An 18,905-nucleotide genomic window follows, 5' to 3' on the forward strand; every position below is an offset into this window, starting at 1 on the left:
GTTTTGTTTTGGTTTTTTAAAAAAAAAAAAAAAAAAAAAAAGAGGGACAGGGACCGGCAGGAAGTCAAAGCAGACATTACTTCTAAGGAAACCCATGAGTAAGGAGCAGCTTGGCCTGGCGCCAGCTTGGCTAGCCATGACTCACCTAACATCTCCTCCCCACTACCATGTCTTTTTTAACTTGAATATGACATCTTCCACTCCTAACCTGATGTACCCGGGTTCCTTCCACTCCAGGTGCTGCAGCTTTTCCCAGGTGAGCAAGGGAATCCCATCTTAACCTCCTCTTTACTGCCAGTGAAGCAACCATGCTCCCCACCCCGTTTTCAGAGCAGAAGCTTTGAGTCCTTCTGGCTGAGGAAAGTAAAGTCACCCCAGCATGCATTTTCTAGCTCAATCCCTTTCTTTTTGAAGCCAAGGTGAAAGGATTAATGCATTATTTGCCTTTTAGCCCAGGTGGTCTGCTCTGCTAGCCTCTGCCCAATTTACCATTGTTGCAGATAACAGCTGTCTGGATTGCAGGTGCTCTAATGAAAGAAGCCCTGAGATGTGCTACAACCAGGCACCTGGCAGTGCTGTACCCATTTGTTCATATTGAAGGAACATGCAAGCTTTTAATTGTTCATGGCAAAGGGAGCTTTTTAATGACTTCAATTAACAGAGAGAGAACTCCAGTTAGCTCTTGCTATACAAAAGAGTGTCCACAATGTCATTAAAACAAGATTTACAAGTGTCATAACTCTCAGCAGCATAGTCAACAATACAGCCAATCATTACAACTGAGCACCAATGGAGAAGAGGGGAACATCACACCACCGAGGAATGGGAGGAAAAGAAAGGAGTATTGGGGGGAAGGTGCAGAGGAAAAAAGAAAAGTCATTTTTTCTTTTCCGTCTAAATTGATTTTATTCTACAAAATGCTACTCAGTTAAAATTGTAAAAGCAAAACCATTTTAATATGTTCTTTCTTTCATAGCAGCAAGCTTTCTCTAACAAGCTTTTTGTTTTAGTGCAAATACTGTAGGCCTGTAATTCAGTAAAATAATGAGAACAGAAAAGAGACAACACCATAGAGAATGCCTCAGAGCTGAGATTCTCCAGGACTGCAAGAATGATATCAATATCATGATGAACAAAGAAGGGTCCTGATTCAGCAGTCACCTTTAAGAACCTCGACAGAAACTATTTCACCGCAGACGAAAAAAAAAAAAAAAACATGATCTAACACTTTTGAGGAAAAAAAAAAAAATGGTGCCCCCAAACCTTCAATAATCCTCATGACTGCCTATTAATCACTGAGGCTTGATTCCACCTCTGACACCTGCTTTGCGGCAGCGAAATGCTCCTGATGCTTTCAATTTGTCCCCAGGAGAATGGAATCAGAATCAGGCCCTTTCTGTATCTGAGGATCTTAAAGTAGACTTCAGTGACACAAGTAACTTATCGCTCTAATAAAGATGCACTATCCCTTATTGATGTTACTTTGAACTACACGGTATATCAAGATATATACAACAGTTTATCCTCTCACTGAGCAAAAACAATTGGATACCTATTTTCTACACATTTTAATATGGTTTTAATATCAAGTAACCACAAACAAGAAAGTGGAATAACCCTTTAATCATACAGGATAGGAGGGGAACAATTAAGTAAACCAGGATGGGATTTTATTATTATCTTGTATTCTGAGATTTGTCCTCAACTCCACCTACTGTTCACAGAGGAATGATAATGCATCTTTAGAAACATATCTCTTTTTACATTTTATACAGACAACAACAAAACCCAGAATCTTTTATTTAAAGAATCAAAAAAAAAAATTATTAGCCTAAAAAAAGATTGGAGTATTTTTAATGCTTTCTTTATTATATCCAAGTCTTGAACAGAAATAAAGATGTAAACATGATAAATAAATAAGAAATAAAATGTAGATTGTTCCCCCCACCTCTTAAAATGTTTGACTTGGCCTTCCTAATGAAAATGAACTTAAGTGTCATAAGATTTCTTACATTTCAGAAGTCTGTTTTAGAATGAAAAAAAAAACAAATAAAACCCCAACAACAAAAATAAAAATTAAAAAAAAAAAAAAAAAAAAAAAGGAAAGAAGAAGCAACAACCAAACACCAGGAATGTGAGTTGGGAGGATGTTAAATTAATGGCGGGCAGATCTGCTGGAGCAGGCACAAGACGGCTGCCTGCCAATAAATAATAAGATACCAGGGAGGAGGGAGGTGTCTTAGGTTTGTTTTCATTTTGTTTTTTTCTTTTCATTTAGGATGAAGGCCAGGTGGATCCTACATACAGTAAGCAGCAAAATTAAAGGTTCAGATGAACTAAATAGATCATTTAAATAATAATTATAAAAACACAAGAGAGCTACTGTCCCCAGCAGGTTGGTCCCAAATCCCATCAGACCACAAGCAGTTTGAGACTTACCCAGTCTCCACACCTAAGAGAAAGGAATGGATAAAGGTAATGCCACAACTGGGAAGGAGGAATGAGAGCAAAACTGGAATGGCAAACACCACCTGGAAGCTGAATGTTTCCTTCAATGCAGCTGCTACTGTTCCTCCCAGTTTGGCACTGATTAATTTAAGATGTTATTAGAGAATTAATTGGGCCAATCACTAGTGGGTTGACCCAATACCAGCTGAAATTCCCTGGGCCTTTTTGTACTAACTTCAACAGCTCTTGGTCAGACACTAGTTGTAACAGCTCCCACATCCCCATTACACGCAGAACACAGAAACACTACATTTATGAATTGGCAGGGAAGGTACTCATGGAAAACACCATTTTGGGGATAGGGAGGACAGTCAGTTCCCAAAGAGCACACCAGTAAATCTGAAAAGAAGAATACAGGGCCAGATCAGAACAGCAGCAGAGCTCAAGTTGTACCTGTGTGCCAGAAACTAAACAAAAGCTGATCCACAAAATACTGAACGCAGGAGACCAGCAATCCCAACACAGACATCCTCTGAGAGATCTGAGGGACTAGATGGGCAGGCACAAGGTATTTGGGGGTTTTCCAGATAAGAGAAAATAATCCTCTTTCCTGGGCAATTTCACATGGCTCCCATCAGCATCACGGGACAGGACAGGGGACTGTCCTGTTCTGTCTCCGAGAAGGCCAATGACATGGCAGCAGGCAAGGGCCAGCTGCAACTCCTTTTGGCAATGATTCAGTGAGCAAAAGCAAAGGTAGGTTTTTGTTGTTCCACTAGGAGTTAGGCTTACTCAGTTTGAGGTGGCACCTGACTTCCCAAAAGCCCTAGCAGGAATGCTCCTGATCCTCTGGGAGACAGTGATCCTGGTCAGCTGGCCTCAGAAGTAGCTGCATCACTTTAGGATTCACCACTTGTCAAGGTTGCGTTCTGCTCAAAAATGGATGAAGGTGACAGGCAGAGACATTTTATTGAACAGTTTTAGATTCTCAACCCAGATTGGCCTGAACAAGCATCTGGCAAAATGGAGACAGAGGAGCAGCAGTTTCACCTAAAGTGATATCATCTACATAAAACCCTATGAAAACAGGATCCCCTGTGCTAACTACGGGGAGTTTAAGGTCTACTTTATTAAAAAGGAAGTTTTGATGTTCATGTAAGGACAAGAGGACTCCTTTGTTAATTTTACTTATTGTGTAAGCTCAATTTGAAACCTTTAGCACTGGTATATTGATGGAAGTGTCTAAGCAATAAAGAAAAAGCCTGAATCGCAATCAGCTTAATGAAGCAAAAAAAATCACTCCTATCTTTCTATTTCTGGCAGGTTTGGTAAATATCTGGGATTAAAAATAGTAATAATAAAAAAGCAAAGCCTACCTTTAGAGCCAAAGTAGTGTCCCTTTGAAATGCTTCAAGGAATGGGCAGTGGCCAGGGTTTGAGGGAAGCCAGCACTGCTGAGTCAAGTTCTGGTTTCACGAGGCTGAACCCTATTAATTCCCAGTGGAGTTGGTGGGGACTCCAGCAGTTTAGCATCTCACAGGACTGGCCCTATAATCACATATTGCATTTCTCCAGGTCCAGCCTGACCAAGAAATACCCTGGTTTCAGTTGATTTAAAAAAATAAAAATAAAAGAACCAGAAAATCTCACACCAAAATAAATAGCTGCCACCACAGCTTCAACAGACAGGACCAAAGAGCTATCCCCCTAAGCCGCTTAGCTGGCAAGCTGGGCAATCCTAGTGTGCACGTGGTCATGGTTCGTCAGTGCCTTGGCATCAACAGGAATTGAACTTGGCTCCAAGTGGGAACAGGTTATGCACCTTACTGTTTTCAGTAGTGAACATCAGCACTGGAGAGCTTGTGCCCTCTGTGAGCACTGAGTGGTAGCAGCCAAGTCCACAGGTTGGAGAAGATGAGGACCCAGGGCTAGGGGAGGAGCCCTCTGATTTGTTTTTTGTCTTCAGGCCAATCAACCCCAACAAAACCAGATCAATTACAATGCAAAAATAAACAGAGGCCAAAGACCAAGAAGCAAACAATGGTAATCGATTTTCCTCTACTGTCAATTTGTCATTCATAACCAGAGGTTATCAGAAGCTCTGTTCTAGTTCAAACAGGTCATCACTTCAACCATGCGATTCCTGCCTGTCCAGGAACACCCTGTGGTCTGGGCTGCAAGGTTAGACCACTGCCTTCCCCCCAACCTCAGAAACTGGGAATCTCTGAGGAAACAGCACCCGCTGGTATCAACAGGTGGACGCACACTGCTTTGTTTCCCAACAATGAAAAAATCAGCAAGGGTACATCCAGCTAGTTTCACCCACTTATCTGCTGCCAGTCTCCAGCCTAGATTTATGGGCATGTGGTGCCACCTCTTTTTTGGTAGCGTGTTCTGCAAATATGGCCAAGGGGAGGATTTACTAACAGGAAGAGATCAGCCTCTGAGTCAGGAGTCCTGATGGGGAGGAAGATGCAATACTCCCTAGACAGCAGGCAGCCCAGGAAAAGTAAACAACAAGCAGCAGATTTGATATCCACCAAACTGGGGTAAAACCCTGCCAAAGACAGTCGTAAGTGCCAGCCCAGCAGCTTTTCTGATGCTACTTTGGCCCTGAGATGCTAACTTGTTTTTTGAGGAGCCCAAGGGGATAAATATATCTACATTTTAAAAAAGAAAGGCTTCCGCATGAACCTCCTGCTGTCTCTGATCGAAGTCTTTGTGCCCCAGGGCAGAGTTACAAGCTCTGCCCTTGCTGCTGAGCCCTTGGGCTCCTCTTGGTCCCCCCCGCAGCCTCTCCTGGACCTCCCAGCCATCCCCCTCCCGCCTGGGCAACCTTTTATGTTTCCCACAGCCTTTCCCGAGGAAAGATCCTAACAAGCCTTTAGAGTTCAGAGCAACTGGATGAAATGTCATGGGATTGACAACATTGGAAATGATAAGCACAGATTGAGAGAGAGGGAGGGAAAGAGAGAAGTTGTAAGATCAACTAACCAGAATGATCTAAGCACAGAGCACAACCGATCAGATCAATTCACAAAGGAAAGGGACGACTAGAAACTGTCTGCAGCTCTCCTTCAGTCCTGGCCAGGAGTGCTCCTCAAGTCCACCACAGCTGTGAAGGAGTTTCCATAGGCAGTCCCTACTGAGGGGACGTCACCCTCTCCAAACAGTCCTGGTGCATCAGTCCCACCCTTGCCGTTTCCTGCCTCCAGGGAGCTGGCGTTGCTCCTCACTCTCCTTCCCGGAGCTGCAGCACTTCCCCATCCTTGTTCTTGCTGCCCTTGTGCTTGAATGATCCTGTGCCTGTCTCTAATCCCATGGAGGGGGGCTCCCCCCATGGTGCTGGGGGGGATGTAACACACTGGCAAAATGGGGGGCTGCAGGGGGATTACAATGCCAGCAAGGTGGGAGAGTTCAAGGAATCCGAGGACTGGTCACCGCTGCTGCTGCTCCTCCGGTGAGCTTTGGAGCAGGACTCGGACGGGGAGAGAGGAGACTCCTGATCCAACACGTTGGGGTAGGTGAACACCAAGTTGGAGGAGCCAGGAGTGATGGCTGGTGTTGAGGTCACCACGATGGGAGTGTTGAGCGCCTCCTCCCCATAAAAACCTCCAGCAATGCTGATGGGCTTAATGACAGACCTCTGGGCTTTGTCAAGGACCAAAGAGGAAGATGGGATCTCTTCCTCCACAGGCTCCTGCTTCACCACCACTGCTCCACTTGCTCCAGTCCGAACGCTCTGGAGGCTGCTGGATGGTGGGCTCCGACGTTCCTCGGGGCTGATTTTGCAAACAGGGCTGTGAGCCACCAGCATAAACTCCAGCTTCTCCTTCTCCTTCTGGAGCTCAGCAATCTCCTTTTGCAGCACTGACTTCTCCTCCTCCAGCACTTCAGTTTCCTGCAGACAAAAGCAGAATAAGTAAATATTAGAGGCTCTGGAATTGCTCCTCACCTGGAACATGGCCATCAGTTCCCACCTGGCATGGGCAGATACACCCCAGACTCTTTACGAGTCAGGCAGGCACCAGGTCATTGCCACCTGAGCATCTGGTGTTTCATGTGTCTACCAGTAAGCTATTTCCAAACTTTGCTGATCTAAGGGTTATAAATAGTCTTCTTATGAGCTTGCCTGAATATTCTTATGACCAGCTTCTACCACTCTGTCTTGGCCTGCAGCTTTACCCTTTTCCCTTGCTGTCTGCCTGGCAGACACCTTAGCAGAGAGGACTCAGATCTCCTCCCATAGTTTTTTGTGTTAGGTTAAGTCATATTTATTTTCACTTAGACAGAGGTAGCGTACAGAGTCTCTAAACTGTTTCCATTTTCTTTGTGTAGTGCATAGTCCAGATTAAGACTGAGACTTGCCTGACTCTTGCACAAAGGACTAACACTTTCATCTTCAAAGGATCATCTTTTGATGCATTTTAGGATTAATACATTTACCTTTCCCATGGTCACATCTCACTGATGGCTCATAGTCAATCTGTAAGCAATTAGTACCCTCCTGTGTGAGGAGCTCACCATTTCACAAAGAACTCATCCCCAGTCCTTCAGGATATGACTTTCCACTTTGCACTCCTCTCACTTCTGTTACTTTAGTCATGACGATCCTTAAATTCTTCCTCCAGGATGTCCTGTCTCCCCTACACTGAGAATACCTCCCGAATTTGAGTCAGCAGCACGTTTCACTGGTGTGCTTTCACTGCTACTGCTGCGCTTATTAATAAGCTCATCGAATAAAACCAGCCCCAGACTGGTTCTTGAGCAGGAGCGCTGGAGCCTTCCCTCCAGCCTCTTTCAACACAACCCATCCTTGCCTCCCTTTCAGCCAGTCCCATACCCACCTATGGTTCTTGTGCTTGTCCCTGCCTTCTCCAGCTTAACTAGTTATTACCCCTGTGGCACCAGACCACACGTTTCTGCGGTGTTTCCTTGGTGCAGGAAATCAGTTACCCCCACCAAAGAAGGGTTAGCCTGACAGACATAGCTTTGTCAGGTACACATAACATCTACCTCTTTTTGTACAGCTTTCAGATGATCCTACCATCTTCAGTGTTTTTGTCCTTCAAGCTTGCCTTTGAGGTGCACAGCATCTTTATTTCCACTTACGGAGGGAGACCCATGCAAGTTGGGAAGCTATTAGGGAAGACAGCTCCTAGGACACTTTGGGCAGTCAGCAAGGGGAATTTAAGCTTCTGAGATCCAGACCTGAGACCTCACTGCCGCTGATGTAGGAGCAACGCCACTGGGCAGCCTTGGAAGGGGAAGGCAGTGTGTGTTTTGTAGGATCTTCCTCAAACGTGCTAGCAGAGGGAAAGCAATGACCTTCGAGCTGGTTCAAGGGGTGGGCGACAAGGAAGGAGAAATGTATGCAGAGCACGTACCGCCTGGAGTTTCTCTGTTAGCTCTCGACGCCTGTTACGACACTTAGCAGCTGCCAGCTTGTTCCTCTCTCTCCGGATCCTTCGCTTCTCTTCTTCCTCGGGCGACAGCTGTGGGCAAGTGCCAAGAAAACCCACAATCAGATCTGAGCAAGGCATTCCTTGAAGTTTGTGAGGATTTAACCGCAACGCAAAGGAAAAAGGCCTGATCCAGCAGGATGCTGAGCACTCTCCCTCTTGACTGATGTCAGCAGAAGATGAAAGCACACAGTATCTCTGCCTGCACTGGGTCTTAGCAGAAGGGCAAGGAGAAGATGGAGCAGGGAGAAGATTGTGTAAGAGGACAGTGAATCTGCACCAAGGCCAAACAGATAAAAGATGCTCTGATTGTTTCACAACTTGGGTGGTACGTTAAACAAAACCAGAGCACGATGTTGAAAGTGCCTCTCTTTCTTGAAATAAAATATCTGCTGCTTCCCACACAAAAATAGTTGTTAGCTTGAAGGTCGGGGATGGGGTGGAGGGGGAGACAGGGAAATCAGCAGAGCTCCCATGAAGTCTGTGAAGCAACAATGATTTATACCACCCAAAAATCTGACCTCAGGTTTTCGAGCACTCAGCGAGATAACACACTGTGCTTCTTGCATCAGCAGGCAAGGCTCCAGTGGTATCAAGGGCTTCCTGAGGCCAGCTGACACCCTCACTGATGTAAATCAGGAGCAATTCCATAGAAACCCATCCAGCGACACGCTTGCGAAACCAGAGGAAGTGAGCAGGAGCCCGCAAGATCTGGTCAAGTCAGGCCTAGCTTTTGGGGTTTGAGACGAGGTTTTACAAATCCCAGCAGCGGCAGAGCGGCTTGCGCCGCTGCTGGGGCTGGGGCGCCGGGACAGCAGCCCGTGAAGAGGGCCGGGGCGGCCCAGCTCCCCGCTGCGGCCCAGCTCCCCGCTGCGGCCCAGCTCCCCGCTGCGGCCCAGCTCCCCGCTGCGGCCCAGCTCCCCGCTGCGGCCCACGGCGTGGGGGGAGCCGGCGCCAAGGGCGCGCCGCGGGGACCCTCCTCCGCTGCAGAGCAGCCTCGTGCCCCGCACTTTGGGCCGGCGTGTGCTGGGGGGGGCTTTGGCCCAGCGATGGCAAACAAAAGTGAAACAAGCGCCCTGCAAAGCACATGTCAGATCTCACGTAGCGCTAGTGGAGAACGGAAAGAAAAACCTCTTCATAAAAGCTTTCAGTTTTAGTATCTTCAGGAGCTGTCACAATCGCAAATGAGACATGCACTCTTTTACTATATTTTCTTTTTAGCGTTAGCTTTACTCTAACCTCATTCTGGTTTGTTTTTGTTTGCTATATTTCCTTAATTTCAATCTTTGCAGTTTTGGGGAGTTTACTTCAGCCTCTGGGCATTCCCCTAGCTCAGTTCTGCTTTTTTTTTTTTTTTTCTTTTGGACCCAGTCCATGCCTGCGATTTCACCTGCACGCAGCACGAGCCCCTGGATGTACATTGAGCAACACGAGCACTTCAGGACACAGGTTTTGGGCCTGAAAGTTTTTCCATCAGCAGATCACAGCGCTCCATCTCGGGGTGGGGGGGTACCTCCACCCTTCTGGACAGCAGTTGACGGGTCTTTGGCATATTCCCCCATCAAGGAACCCCCCCAGGCACCACTCTTTTCACTACAGCTCTGCCTGCTCACTTTCCAGCCTGTATGTTTTCAGGGTAAAAATGTATTTGCACACAAGTATCTGCAGTACAGCAAAGCTTTAAGCATGCATACAGATTCTGGGCTGACTTGGGGCCTCTGCATACAGTATTCAAGACCCCTTCCGTGCTTTAGAAGCACAGACATCATTGAAACATGTTTGGACCGAAATTTCTCCTCCCAGGGCCTTCAGTCATTTGTAAATTACCGTCCTGAAGTCTATGCTTTGCAAAAATCTCATAGACGGGGCTGAAGCCCCTAATCCATACATGCTTAATATTATACCAGGTCTAAAAAGGAATATTCTGTCAGTGGTTGCTGGATTTGTTTGAAAGCGGTTGGATTTGGCACTCTTCGTGCCCCTGCTGTACGCATTATCTGTAGCTTGTCCAAGCCCAATACGTGCATTTGCTGGCAGAAATGTTCATCAAAACAAGCTCTTTTCATAAAGCATTACACAATGTTTTCCAAAAAGGCACTCCGATGGGGTGTTCAAAGCACCAACAGCAGAAACCTGAGCCAAAGAGCCACGGTAAAGTGCCCGGGTACTGCCTTAGCACGTGTCTAATAAAAAAAAGACTTGGCTTTGAATGACCCACAGTGAACGGCTTGCAAACAAGCCACAGGCCAGGAATTGCTTGGCAGGCATCCTTCAGCAAATAACTCTGAACAACAAATAAAGCGGAGAATATGGTGATCTCTTCACGGCCAATTTGTGAACACAGAGGCAGCATTTGTCAAACAAATTAGTTGTTACTAATTATTCCCCCAGTTCTTGTGAGAACTTCCCTGGCTTTGGACACCAGCCCTGCACCCAGGGAACCGGGAGGTAGCTCCGGCTGGTGGCAAGGGCTGGCATGTACCCGAACCACCACGGCTGCCCCATCCTTCCTCCTAAAAAACGGGTCCTCAGTGTACCCATACCAGCTCCCCGCACAGAGGTGTGGCTCACTCTGGACAAGTGACTTTAACCCCTTCTCTGTCTCTTAGGTCTAAACCAGACAGCGACTCCACATAAAATAATCAGACTGTGAATGAAAACAGATGACGTGGAAGTAAAAGTAGGGCTGGTGAGCACACACTATTGCGTGAGGTCTGTTTCCAATAAGGCTTGTGTACCGAGGGTGTGCAGTGCATCTCATTACACGGCTCTGCAGCGACCCACACAAACTGCTGCTTGGGAGCAATTAGGGGAGATGTAGGTTATTCAGATTTTTAAAATTTTATTTATTTTTTAAAAAGAAATCAGCCTACCACTGTGGATAGCTATTCACCAGATAGTCCCAGAGAAGGCTGTTTCTCACTGAGAAGAGATTGACAGGGCTGAAAGGATTTCCAGAAGATGCCTGCATCTAGCCCACTGCCCTGCTCTAGTACAGAATCCAGAGTCCCAGCTCAGTAATCCCATTAGGAGGCTGAGCACAGGACAGCAGTTGTACAAGGCACCCCAACCCAGCTGTGAAAATGCCACTGGGTTGGGACCAGAAAAATCTCTACTTATGGGATCCCCACCCTCATTGCTGTAAAGAGACCAAGCGATTGTATGTTTGCAGTGGGAAGGTGGATTTAGACCCCAGACACCCAGAATGCTCTTGCTACTAGAATCGAGGTGCTCTAGGGAAGCTGCTCCTCCCTGCACAGTGCTGGCTGGTACTGGTGGTATCGCTCAAAAGTGAGACTGGAGCTGCGCTAGCAGCCACAAAGCAGATATAAAACACCAGCTGATGTGATTTGGGTGTCAGATTTGTAAAGGACCTACAGAAAAGCTCCTCTGCTCACTCAGAGGTTTTCTTCTGCCTGGAGTGGCAGAGACACTCAAACTGAAACCCAGGGCTCAACTTCAGAGTTTCGCCTGCTTTTGAAACCGAGCCGCAACGCGGCCCGGTGGTGCGGAGTGGTTGAAGGAGATTGGATAAGTCTCACCATACCGTGAGGAAGCAGCAACAAAATCACCCCTCCGGCTTACACCCTACGTCATCCTGAGAATCCCCAGCATCTGTACAGCACAGGGCATGGACCTCAGCGCTCCCCGGGGGGTGCCAGGAGATCCTGAGAGAGGGTGAGGTGGGGGGGTGTGGGAGGGGAAAAATCTCTGTACGCCTGTTCTTGAGGCACCCCCCGCCGCTCTCCCTGCTGTGGTTACCTGCTCATCTCTTCGTCTCCGGCCCACTGTGGTCCCGATGGTTTTGATCACACCAGGTCGCTGGAGGGCCGTGTGTCCGGCCACTGAAGACAGCGGGGGCAGCGGGTGGCTGTAGGGGTGGGAACGAGAGTAAGGGCTTGACATGGAGGTGATGACGGTGGGCTGGACCATCCACTGCAGGTCTTGGCTGGTTGTGATGGCGTTGATCGTGGGGATAAAAGCACTGCCTGATCCTGGCATATCTACTCGGAATTTCTAGGCAGGGCAGAAAAGGGAGAGAAAGAGAAGAAACCGTCAATGAAAGCAGAACATGAGTGGTTACTCGGAAGCCAGCTAGGCCCTCAGGACCAGCACCTGCGAGGATCAACGCAGCACCCGACGCAAAGGCACCGGCTGCCGGTGCCACTGCAGCATCCCAGGCTGCCCCCACCCACCGCAGCCCCCCAAGGAAGGCACTGGGCTCAGGCGCCTGCCCTCCGGAGCAGCCCTGCCCTCTCCCAGCCCCCTTCCTCACCCCCCCCACGCCTCCCCAGCACCCCCTATGCCAGCCCCCCCTCCCAGGCAACATCCCCACCACTGCCTCCCGCCTGTGCCCACCGCTCCTTCCGGCGTGGAGCGAAAGGGGAATTAAGGAGTTTCTAGAAAAACACTTCTCTGCCAGTCCAAAGAAAAGGAAGAGAAACTTCAGTTCTGAAATGCCATTACCAAGCAGAGCAAAGTCTTTTTCTACCAAAGGATTCCCCTGAAATTTGGGCTCGGTCCGTGTGGGGTTTGGTACGGCAAGAACAGCAGCTTGCTTTGCTTCTTGTTCAGTGGTTCTGTGCTCGCCGCACACACAAGGCAAGAAACCCAGCCCCGGGATGGTTACGTGCGAGGATATGTATTTTAATAGCAGCCTATAAAATAGGTCTTAGGCTTCAGATCGGACAAGTTCCCTGCAGCTCTCTGCACTGTCTAGACAAAACAAGGCAGCAGTAAAACCAAGGCAGCAGGTAATGATCTCCTCCAAAATACATGTACACCTTGTTTCAGACAGAGGTAAATCCATCTGGATAATATGCTGGCACTAAACTGCAAGGAAAACAATCGCTTGTCCCCGGAGGGGGAAGCAGGAGAGAGAGAAAGAATGCTTTTGTCTATGCTGAGCTCCTTCAGGAGGATTTCAATGGTTAGACTCAGTTTTACAGACAGACGTGCCTTGCTCCAGCAATCGCTGTGCAAGGGACAGGGCTTCTAGGGCCAGCAGCTGTCACTACCACTGATGTGTAAGCCCTGAAATGATCCTGTGAAAAATGCACGTTCTTGGGCCCACAAGCTAGCTTTCCAGAGAAGCGAGAGACCTTGCATCAGCCTGACCTCAGCTCAGGTAAGCGTCCCAGATAAGGGTCAGCACTTCAACACAGATTTCCTTTTCAGGGTGTGCCTAGTCAAGCACCTTAAATGCTTTGTTAAACCAAGGCTACTGCAAATAGTATTTCAGGCCAGTATTAGCCATAAGAAGCCCAGCTGCCAACGCCTGGAGATCAGGAGATCCAGTTTGAATACTGACAAATGCTGACTTAAGAGCTATGGACAGCTCAAATTCTAGCAAGAAAGTATGAGAGAAGGAAGGAGTGAATCCAGTTAAGCAGATGTGGGAATTGCACAGACAGGATGACACTGGCACCAAGACCTTGGCAGAGCTCTGCCAAAACCCCAGGGATTCGCCTGGAGCTCAAGTCCAACACAGCCTCAGCAAGCCCCCCATTTCAGAGTGCATGCCACCTTTGTGACCTCTCCCAATTAACTACAGAGACCCAAAACTGCAAACTGTCAACACTACAGAGGAATTTACGGGCCCAAGTCCCTTCTTTACTCTGCCCAGTGTAGGCTGTGCTGTGACCACACAGCACAGGAGAGGATGCCTTGGTGCTTCCACAACCATAACACAAAGGGACCTTGACCACGCAGGAGGGAGGAAGTGCAAGACTAGTTGAACCACAAGTGTTCGAGTTGAGGGACACAAGTTCTGCTTCCAGCCCCACAAGTGGCTTCTACCATGACCTTTACCTACCTGTGCCACCATCCCTCCTGTACCCAAAAAGCAGCGGGCAGGGAGGGAAGAAAAAAGAAAGCTATAACTGTCAAAGCCTGGAGATCTTTTGGTGCTTTGCTATGCAAAGACACCATTTGCATTCCAGAGCAAACGACCTTTGCAGTAGTGCCAGTGCAAGGTTACTGCAACTGCAGCCTCCCACACCTAACGACCTGCTAAAAATTCCCATCGGAGGTCAGGAGAGCCAGATCCACCACCAAATCAGCCACATAAGATACAAGTGTCTGACACAAAGATCAGGCTCCGAGTTATCCATAGGGTGACTACTCTACTTGCAATGGCTCCTGTGTTCAACCTAGGACCCTTCCCTAGCACTAGTGGACACCTGGACAGCAAAGGGGAACTGCTCAATTCAGGCACACCTCTTGGCAGCTCCACAGTGCTTGCTTGCAGACTTGGGAAGAGACCAGACTCTGTCCGTGCCTTGCTCCATCTCCGTCACCAACTTCCTTTCTAATCCCTCAAAGCAGCTTAAGAAAATTCCCCCAAACCTGTATTCTGTATTTCCCAAGTCAGTATTCTTTCCAGATAACTAATTGACACGCTGCTGTGACCAACTGAATTTTCAGATACGGGGCGCTCAGGCTACTGCTGGGTTTTACAAGCGTTGCTTCCTGCCTGGTCAGGCTTTCCCCACATACCTCGCTTTCCCTGCTAGGTAGGACACTGCACTGGATCAGCTTTGCTGTGACAAAATGCTGCCGGTCCCCCTCCCCGCTCTGCCTGGTGGCTGTCAGCTCCAACCCCTGGGACTCTGCTGGTTCCAGTGCCAGGCCCCAAATTCCCCCACCGCCTCTCCTGCACAGCCGCTTTGAGCACTGGCCTCCTCACTTTGGGGCTCCAGACCTTTCCCCAAACCACAGCCCCAGCTTTGCTCTCCTTGTTCCTCCTCCCCTCAGAGACCTTCCATCCCCCTGCCAGTACCGCCTGCCCTCACCCCCACCTCCCCGTTTCTCCTCTTTCCAGACCCCCTCCTGCCACTTTCTCGCCCAGGACACCTGCAGCTCTCCCCTCTCCTGACCCAGGAAAGGCTCCTGGAGGCAATTCTCTGCCAGCTCTCAGTTCTCCTTATCTACAAGGAATTCACAGCGCTACAGAAAAGATGTGGTGATAGCCAGATTGCAGGGCTACACATGCAGCACGCGCTCAACCACGAAGCCACCGCTCTCCTCCTGACCCAAGCAACTCGCAAAGGAAGGTATCATTAAAAAAAAAGCAACAACTCAACAGCAAACAGAAAGAGTCCTGTTATTAAGAGTGCCAAGAGCTGAGGTCAGTCTCTGCTCTGTCTTAAAAATACTGGCTTGGAGAGCAGCATCCCCCAATCCGTAGTCAAGGGAGTCTCCAGTGAGTCCTGGGACAGGCGACGTTACAACTTAGGAGCACGGGCAGCACAGGAACATTTCAGGTTTTGGTTCTGTGGTTCCCTTCTCCATCTTAACAAGCAGTTTCTCTACCGCACCCCGTTGCGCCTCCACTCCCCTCTGGACCTTCGCTTACATCTGTGACTGCAAAGCACTGAGCAGCACCCAGAAACCGGTCTAGAAACGGGTACAATGGCCACAAAAAACCCCAAAGCCTACAACAAAACCACCAAAAAACCACCCAGAGGATCATTAACAACTACTCATTTATCAACTATAGGGTGTATAATAAATACAAGGCCCCTGATGGCTCTCCCATGTTGAGCAACTCCTCAAAGGAAAGCTGGACACAGCGCTGGGATATCCGAGGGGAAAGTCGACCGATCTGAAAGCGTACACAAACTCTTCCCATTAAAGTCTATGTTTACCACATGGCAAGTCAGTGATTAGGAAAATAGCATGACACGCAACTTAAAAGAAAAATGTTCCACTGCTGCGTTGTATGGGAAAAATAATTAAAAAGCATCAAAGTTTTGGCTCAGATACACAGTTTCCACTTAAACATGTGACCGATGCATCTTTTCTTGCTTTGGGAAAAAAGCAAACACTAAAGAAAAAATTTCTACAATGCATATTTTCTGTAGCGATAAAGCTCTGCAGATCTCTGTAGACCAGAATCAGCAGAACAGACCAACTGCTAGGGTAAAGGCAACGCTTACATTTGATCCTAATCTACAACATCTGTAAGGATCAAGGGAAATACGACGCGCAAGGCCTTGAGAAATCTCCCAGATTCTTAAAGAAAACATTTATGTTCTTGCTAAGCCGGTGTCCTGCTCAAAGCCCCGTTCCAGATAGTAACCCTAGGAACTGGGCTCTGGCCCCCGTATCAAGCACCATGCACAGCAGCTGCCTGGGGAAGACACGCAGCCCCCGAAAATAAAAAGGGGAAAACCCAGTTATCAGTCAGACCTCGATAGCTCAGATATTAAGTGGCACCGGAGTTTCACAACCTCCCGCAGCAAGTGCTTGAATCCAGCGCAGCTGCTGAATCAGAGGAGGACAGGGAGAGCGAAGGATTTGCAGCTTGCCGGGCGTTTCCAGCTTCTCAGCCCCCCCCTTCCCGCTCCCCCACCTTGTCCTGGCATTTACTGTAACACAGGGAATAAACTGGGGCCGAGCTACAATCCCTGGAAGTCTCTGTCCGCAGCCCGCAGAGGGCACCAGCGAGATGCTTTTGGAGCAGGCGGGGAGCGGCGACGAGTCATTTCTGGTAAAAGTTCTTTAATGTGAGGAATGTCACGGGCTGGTACGGTTGGCAAAGTTTAAGACTGGACTTTTTTTTTTTTCTTTTTACTTTTTTTTTTTTAAAAAAAAAAAAAAAAAAAAAAAAGATCCTATGACTTTTTGATGCGAAGATAGCAATGTGTTCACGCTGCCAGTTCGCTCATACGAGCCACGCAAGAAATTATAATATTGTGAGGAAGGGGGGAGGGGGGGGGGGGGAGAGCCCAACTCTGAAAAAGCAAAAAAAAAGAGTGAGGTTGGGCCAGCTGATGTAAACAAGTTATGAAATAACCCAGGTTTGTATAACTGGCCCGATTGTGTAATGCCTTCCCCAGGAGTGGTGGATTTAGTCGATGTGGGCATATAAACCATTCCGAGATGTTTTCTTAGGAAAATGAAAAGGGGGGAAAAAAAAAAAATCAAACAAAATAGCGAAACCACCCGGGTAGGCTTTTAGGTCTGTGGATTCACGCCGCTTCCACAGGAAATCTCTCCCGTTCTTGAAGCGGCGGCCGGCGGCGGGAGCCCGCGGGGGGAGCGGGGAGCTCCGGCGGCTCCCGGGAAACTCCTGCTCGGGAAGGAGCCGTGGCCAGCCCGAGGGCGGCCGGGCCGGCGGCTCCGGGAAAGCGACGGAGCGGCACGCCGCCGGCCCTCGGTCCCACCGGTGGGAAAGGCAGAAAGAGAGTCACCGCCGCGGAGGCAAAGTTTGGGGGTGGGGTGGTGAGAAGCGGGGAGATCACTTTTAGACGCTTGAAAAAGCTAGAGCCCTCTGCACGACGCCTCCTGCGTGTTTTAAGGTAGCTGCAACCGCGCGGTTGAAAGTCGCTCGGGCGGCACCTCCCCAAAGTCCCAGGGAAGACGCCCGAAGTGTTGGGAGCGATCCCGGGGCAGCGCCCGGGACGGGGCGGCGAGGACCGAGGAGCTCCCGGCCAGAACAAAAGCAGGAAGGAGAGGAAGACTCAGATGCGCCCGTCCGTTTGCGTTACCGGCCTCACAGAGGAGTTGCCCGTGGGGGGGGGGGGGAGCCCCACGATTTCCGAGCTGGCCCCGGCACCAGGCGGGCTCCCCCCCCCACAAACACACCCCCCGAACCCCGCTCCGCCCGGGACCGGGGCAGCCCGCCGGGCGCTCCCCCCACCCCACGGCCGCGCTCGGGGCCGGGTCGCTGTCTCCCCCACGACGCCCCCGGCCGCGAAGGAGCATCCCGAGGAGGGGGGCACCCCGCTCAACGGCCCGCCCGGAAGGGTCGCGGCACCGGCCCCGGGGAGGGCAGGGAGGGGAGGGCCGGGCCGGGCCGGGCAGGGGGGCTGCGGGCTACCGGCGCCGCTCCGCCGGGCGCCCGCCCCGCGGCGCGGAGGAAGCGCCGCTCCCCGGGCGTGGCGGTGAACTCCCGTGCCGGGAGCAGCCCCCGGAGGGACCGGGGGGAGAGGGGCAGCGCCCGGCCCTACCTGCTGGGCTGCGCCGCTGGAGTAGGTCTCGGGGTGTCCCGGGGAGCCGCTACTGCCTCTGGAGGAGGTGTCGAAGTTCCCGGGGTAGTCCTGGTACATGGTCCGAGGTCGGGCCGGGGGAGCCGCGTCCCCGCCTTCCCGCACCGACACCCGCCGCTCCCTCGCCGTCTCCCCGCCCCCTTCTCCCTCCCGACCTCTTCGGCTCCTGCCTTTCGCCTCCCAAAGCTCTCCGCGGAGAGGAGGGGGAGGAAAAAAAAAAAAAAAAAAAATAAAAAGAAAAAAAAAAAAAAAAGGCTTTGTAGGGGAAAAAGGGGAAACGAGAGGGGGAAAAGAAAAAAAATAAAAAAGGAAAAAAGGCAAAATAATCAAAGTAATAATAATAAAAATTTAAAAAGAGGCTGAGGCGGTGAGGCGGCAGCGAAGCGCCGAGGGGATGGGACGGGACGGGAGGGCTCGGTGGGAGCGCAGCCGTGCGCAGGCAGTCGCGCCGATGTCCTCTCTCCGCGCTGGCCGGCGAGACTCGCCCCGCCGGCGGAGCGGCCGCGGCCCCGGGGGCTGCAGGCGGAGCGGTTCTCCTCCGCCCCCCCTCCCCCCCCCCCCCCGCCCTTGTCCACCCCACCACCGCCGCCAACCGCCCCTTTTCCCGGCGCGGGGTGACTCAACCGGGTCTTACGCCCCGCGGTTCCCCGGTCGAGGCGAGCGGGAGCTCCGCGCACGCCCGCGGTGACTCAGAGCAATGGCATCGCCCCGGCCCCCCGCGCTTATTATCCGCCCGCCGCCGCCGCACCATGTGCACTCGCACACGTCAAACCCGCGGCGCACCGGCCCCACCTTTGCCAGAGCGGAGCCTCCCACCTGCCGCCGCCGCGGGGGGGGGGCGGGACGGGGGGGGACGGGGAGCGAGCCCGCCCCCGCCGCGCCCGCCGTGCCGCCCCCGCCGCTCCGCCCCCCCCCCCCCCCCCGCCCGGACCCGCGCCGTGCGCGGGTCCGGGCGGGGGGGGGGGGGGGGGGGGCGGAGCGGCGGGGGCGGCGCGGCGTC

At 50.7% G+C, this 18,905-nt stretch overlaps 1 protein-coding gene across 1 annotated transcript; it reads right to left on the bottom strand.

Annotated features, from left to right (window-relative positions):
• Positions 1-612: 612 nt before the first annotated feature.
• FOSL2 (FOS like 2, AP-1 transcription factor subunit) lies at positions 613-18,154 on the bottom strand. The gene is made up of 4 exons (XM_042789699.1): positions 17,867-18,154; positions 11,673-11,927; positions 7,836-7,943; positions 613-6,349 (listed from the first exon to the last, which is right to left on the bottom strand). The coding sequence occupies exons 1-4, from the start codon at positions 17,963-17,965 to the stop codon at positions 5,840-5,842; spliced, it is 972 nt and encodes a 323-aa protein (XP_042645633.1). The 5' UTR covers positions 17,966-18,154; the 3' UTR covers positions 613-5,839.
• Positions 18,155-18,905: the final 751 nt, after the last annotated feature.

The sequence above is a fragment of the Tyto alba genome, unplaced genomic scaffold (assembly GCF_018691265.1).
Source record: "Tyto alba isolate M040663 unplaced genomic scaffold, T.alba_DEE_v4.0 Super-Scaffold_16, whole genome shotgun sequence".
Taxonomy (NCBI): Eukaryota; Metazoa; Chordata; class Aves; order Strigiformes; family Tytonidae; genus Tyto; species Tyto alba.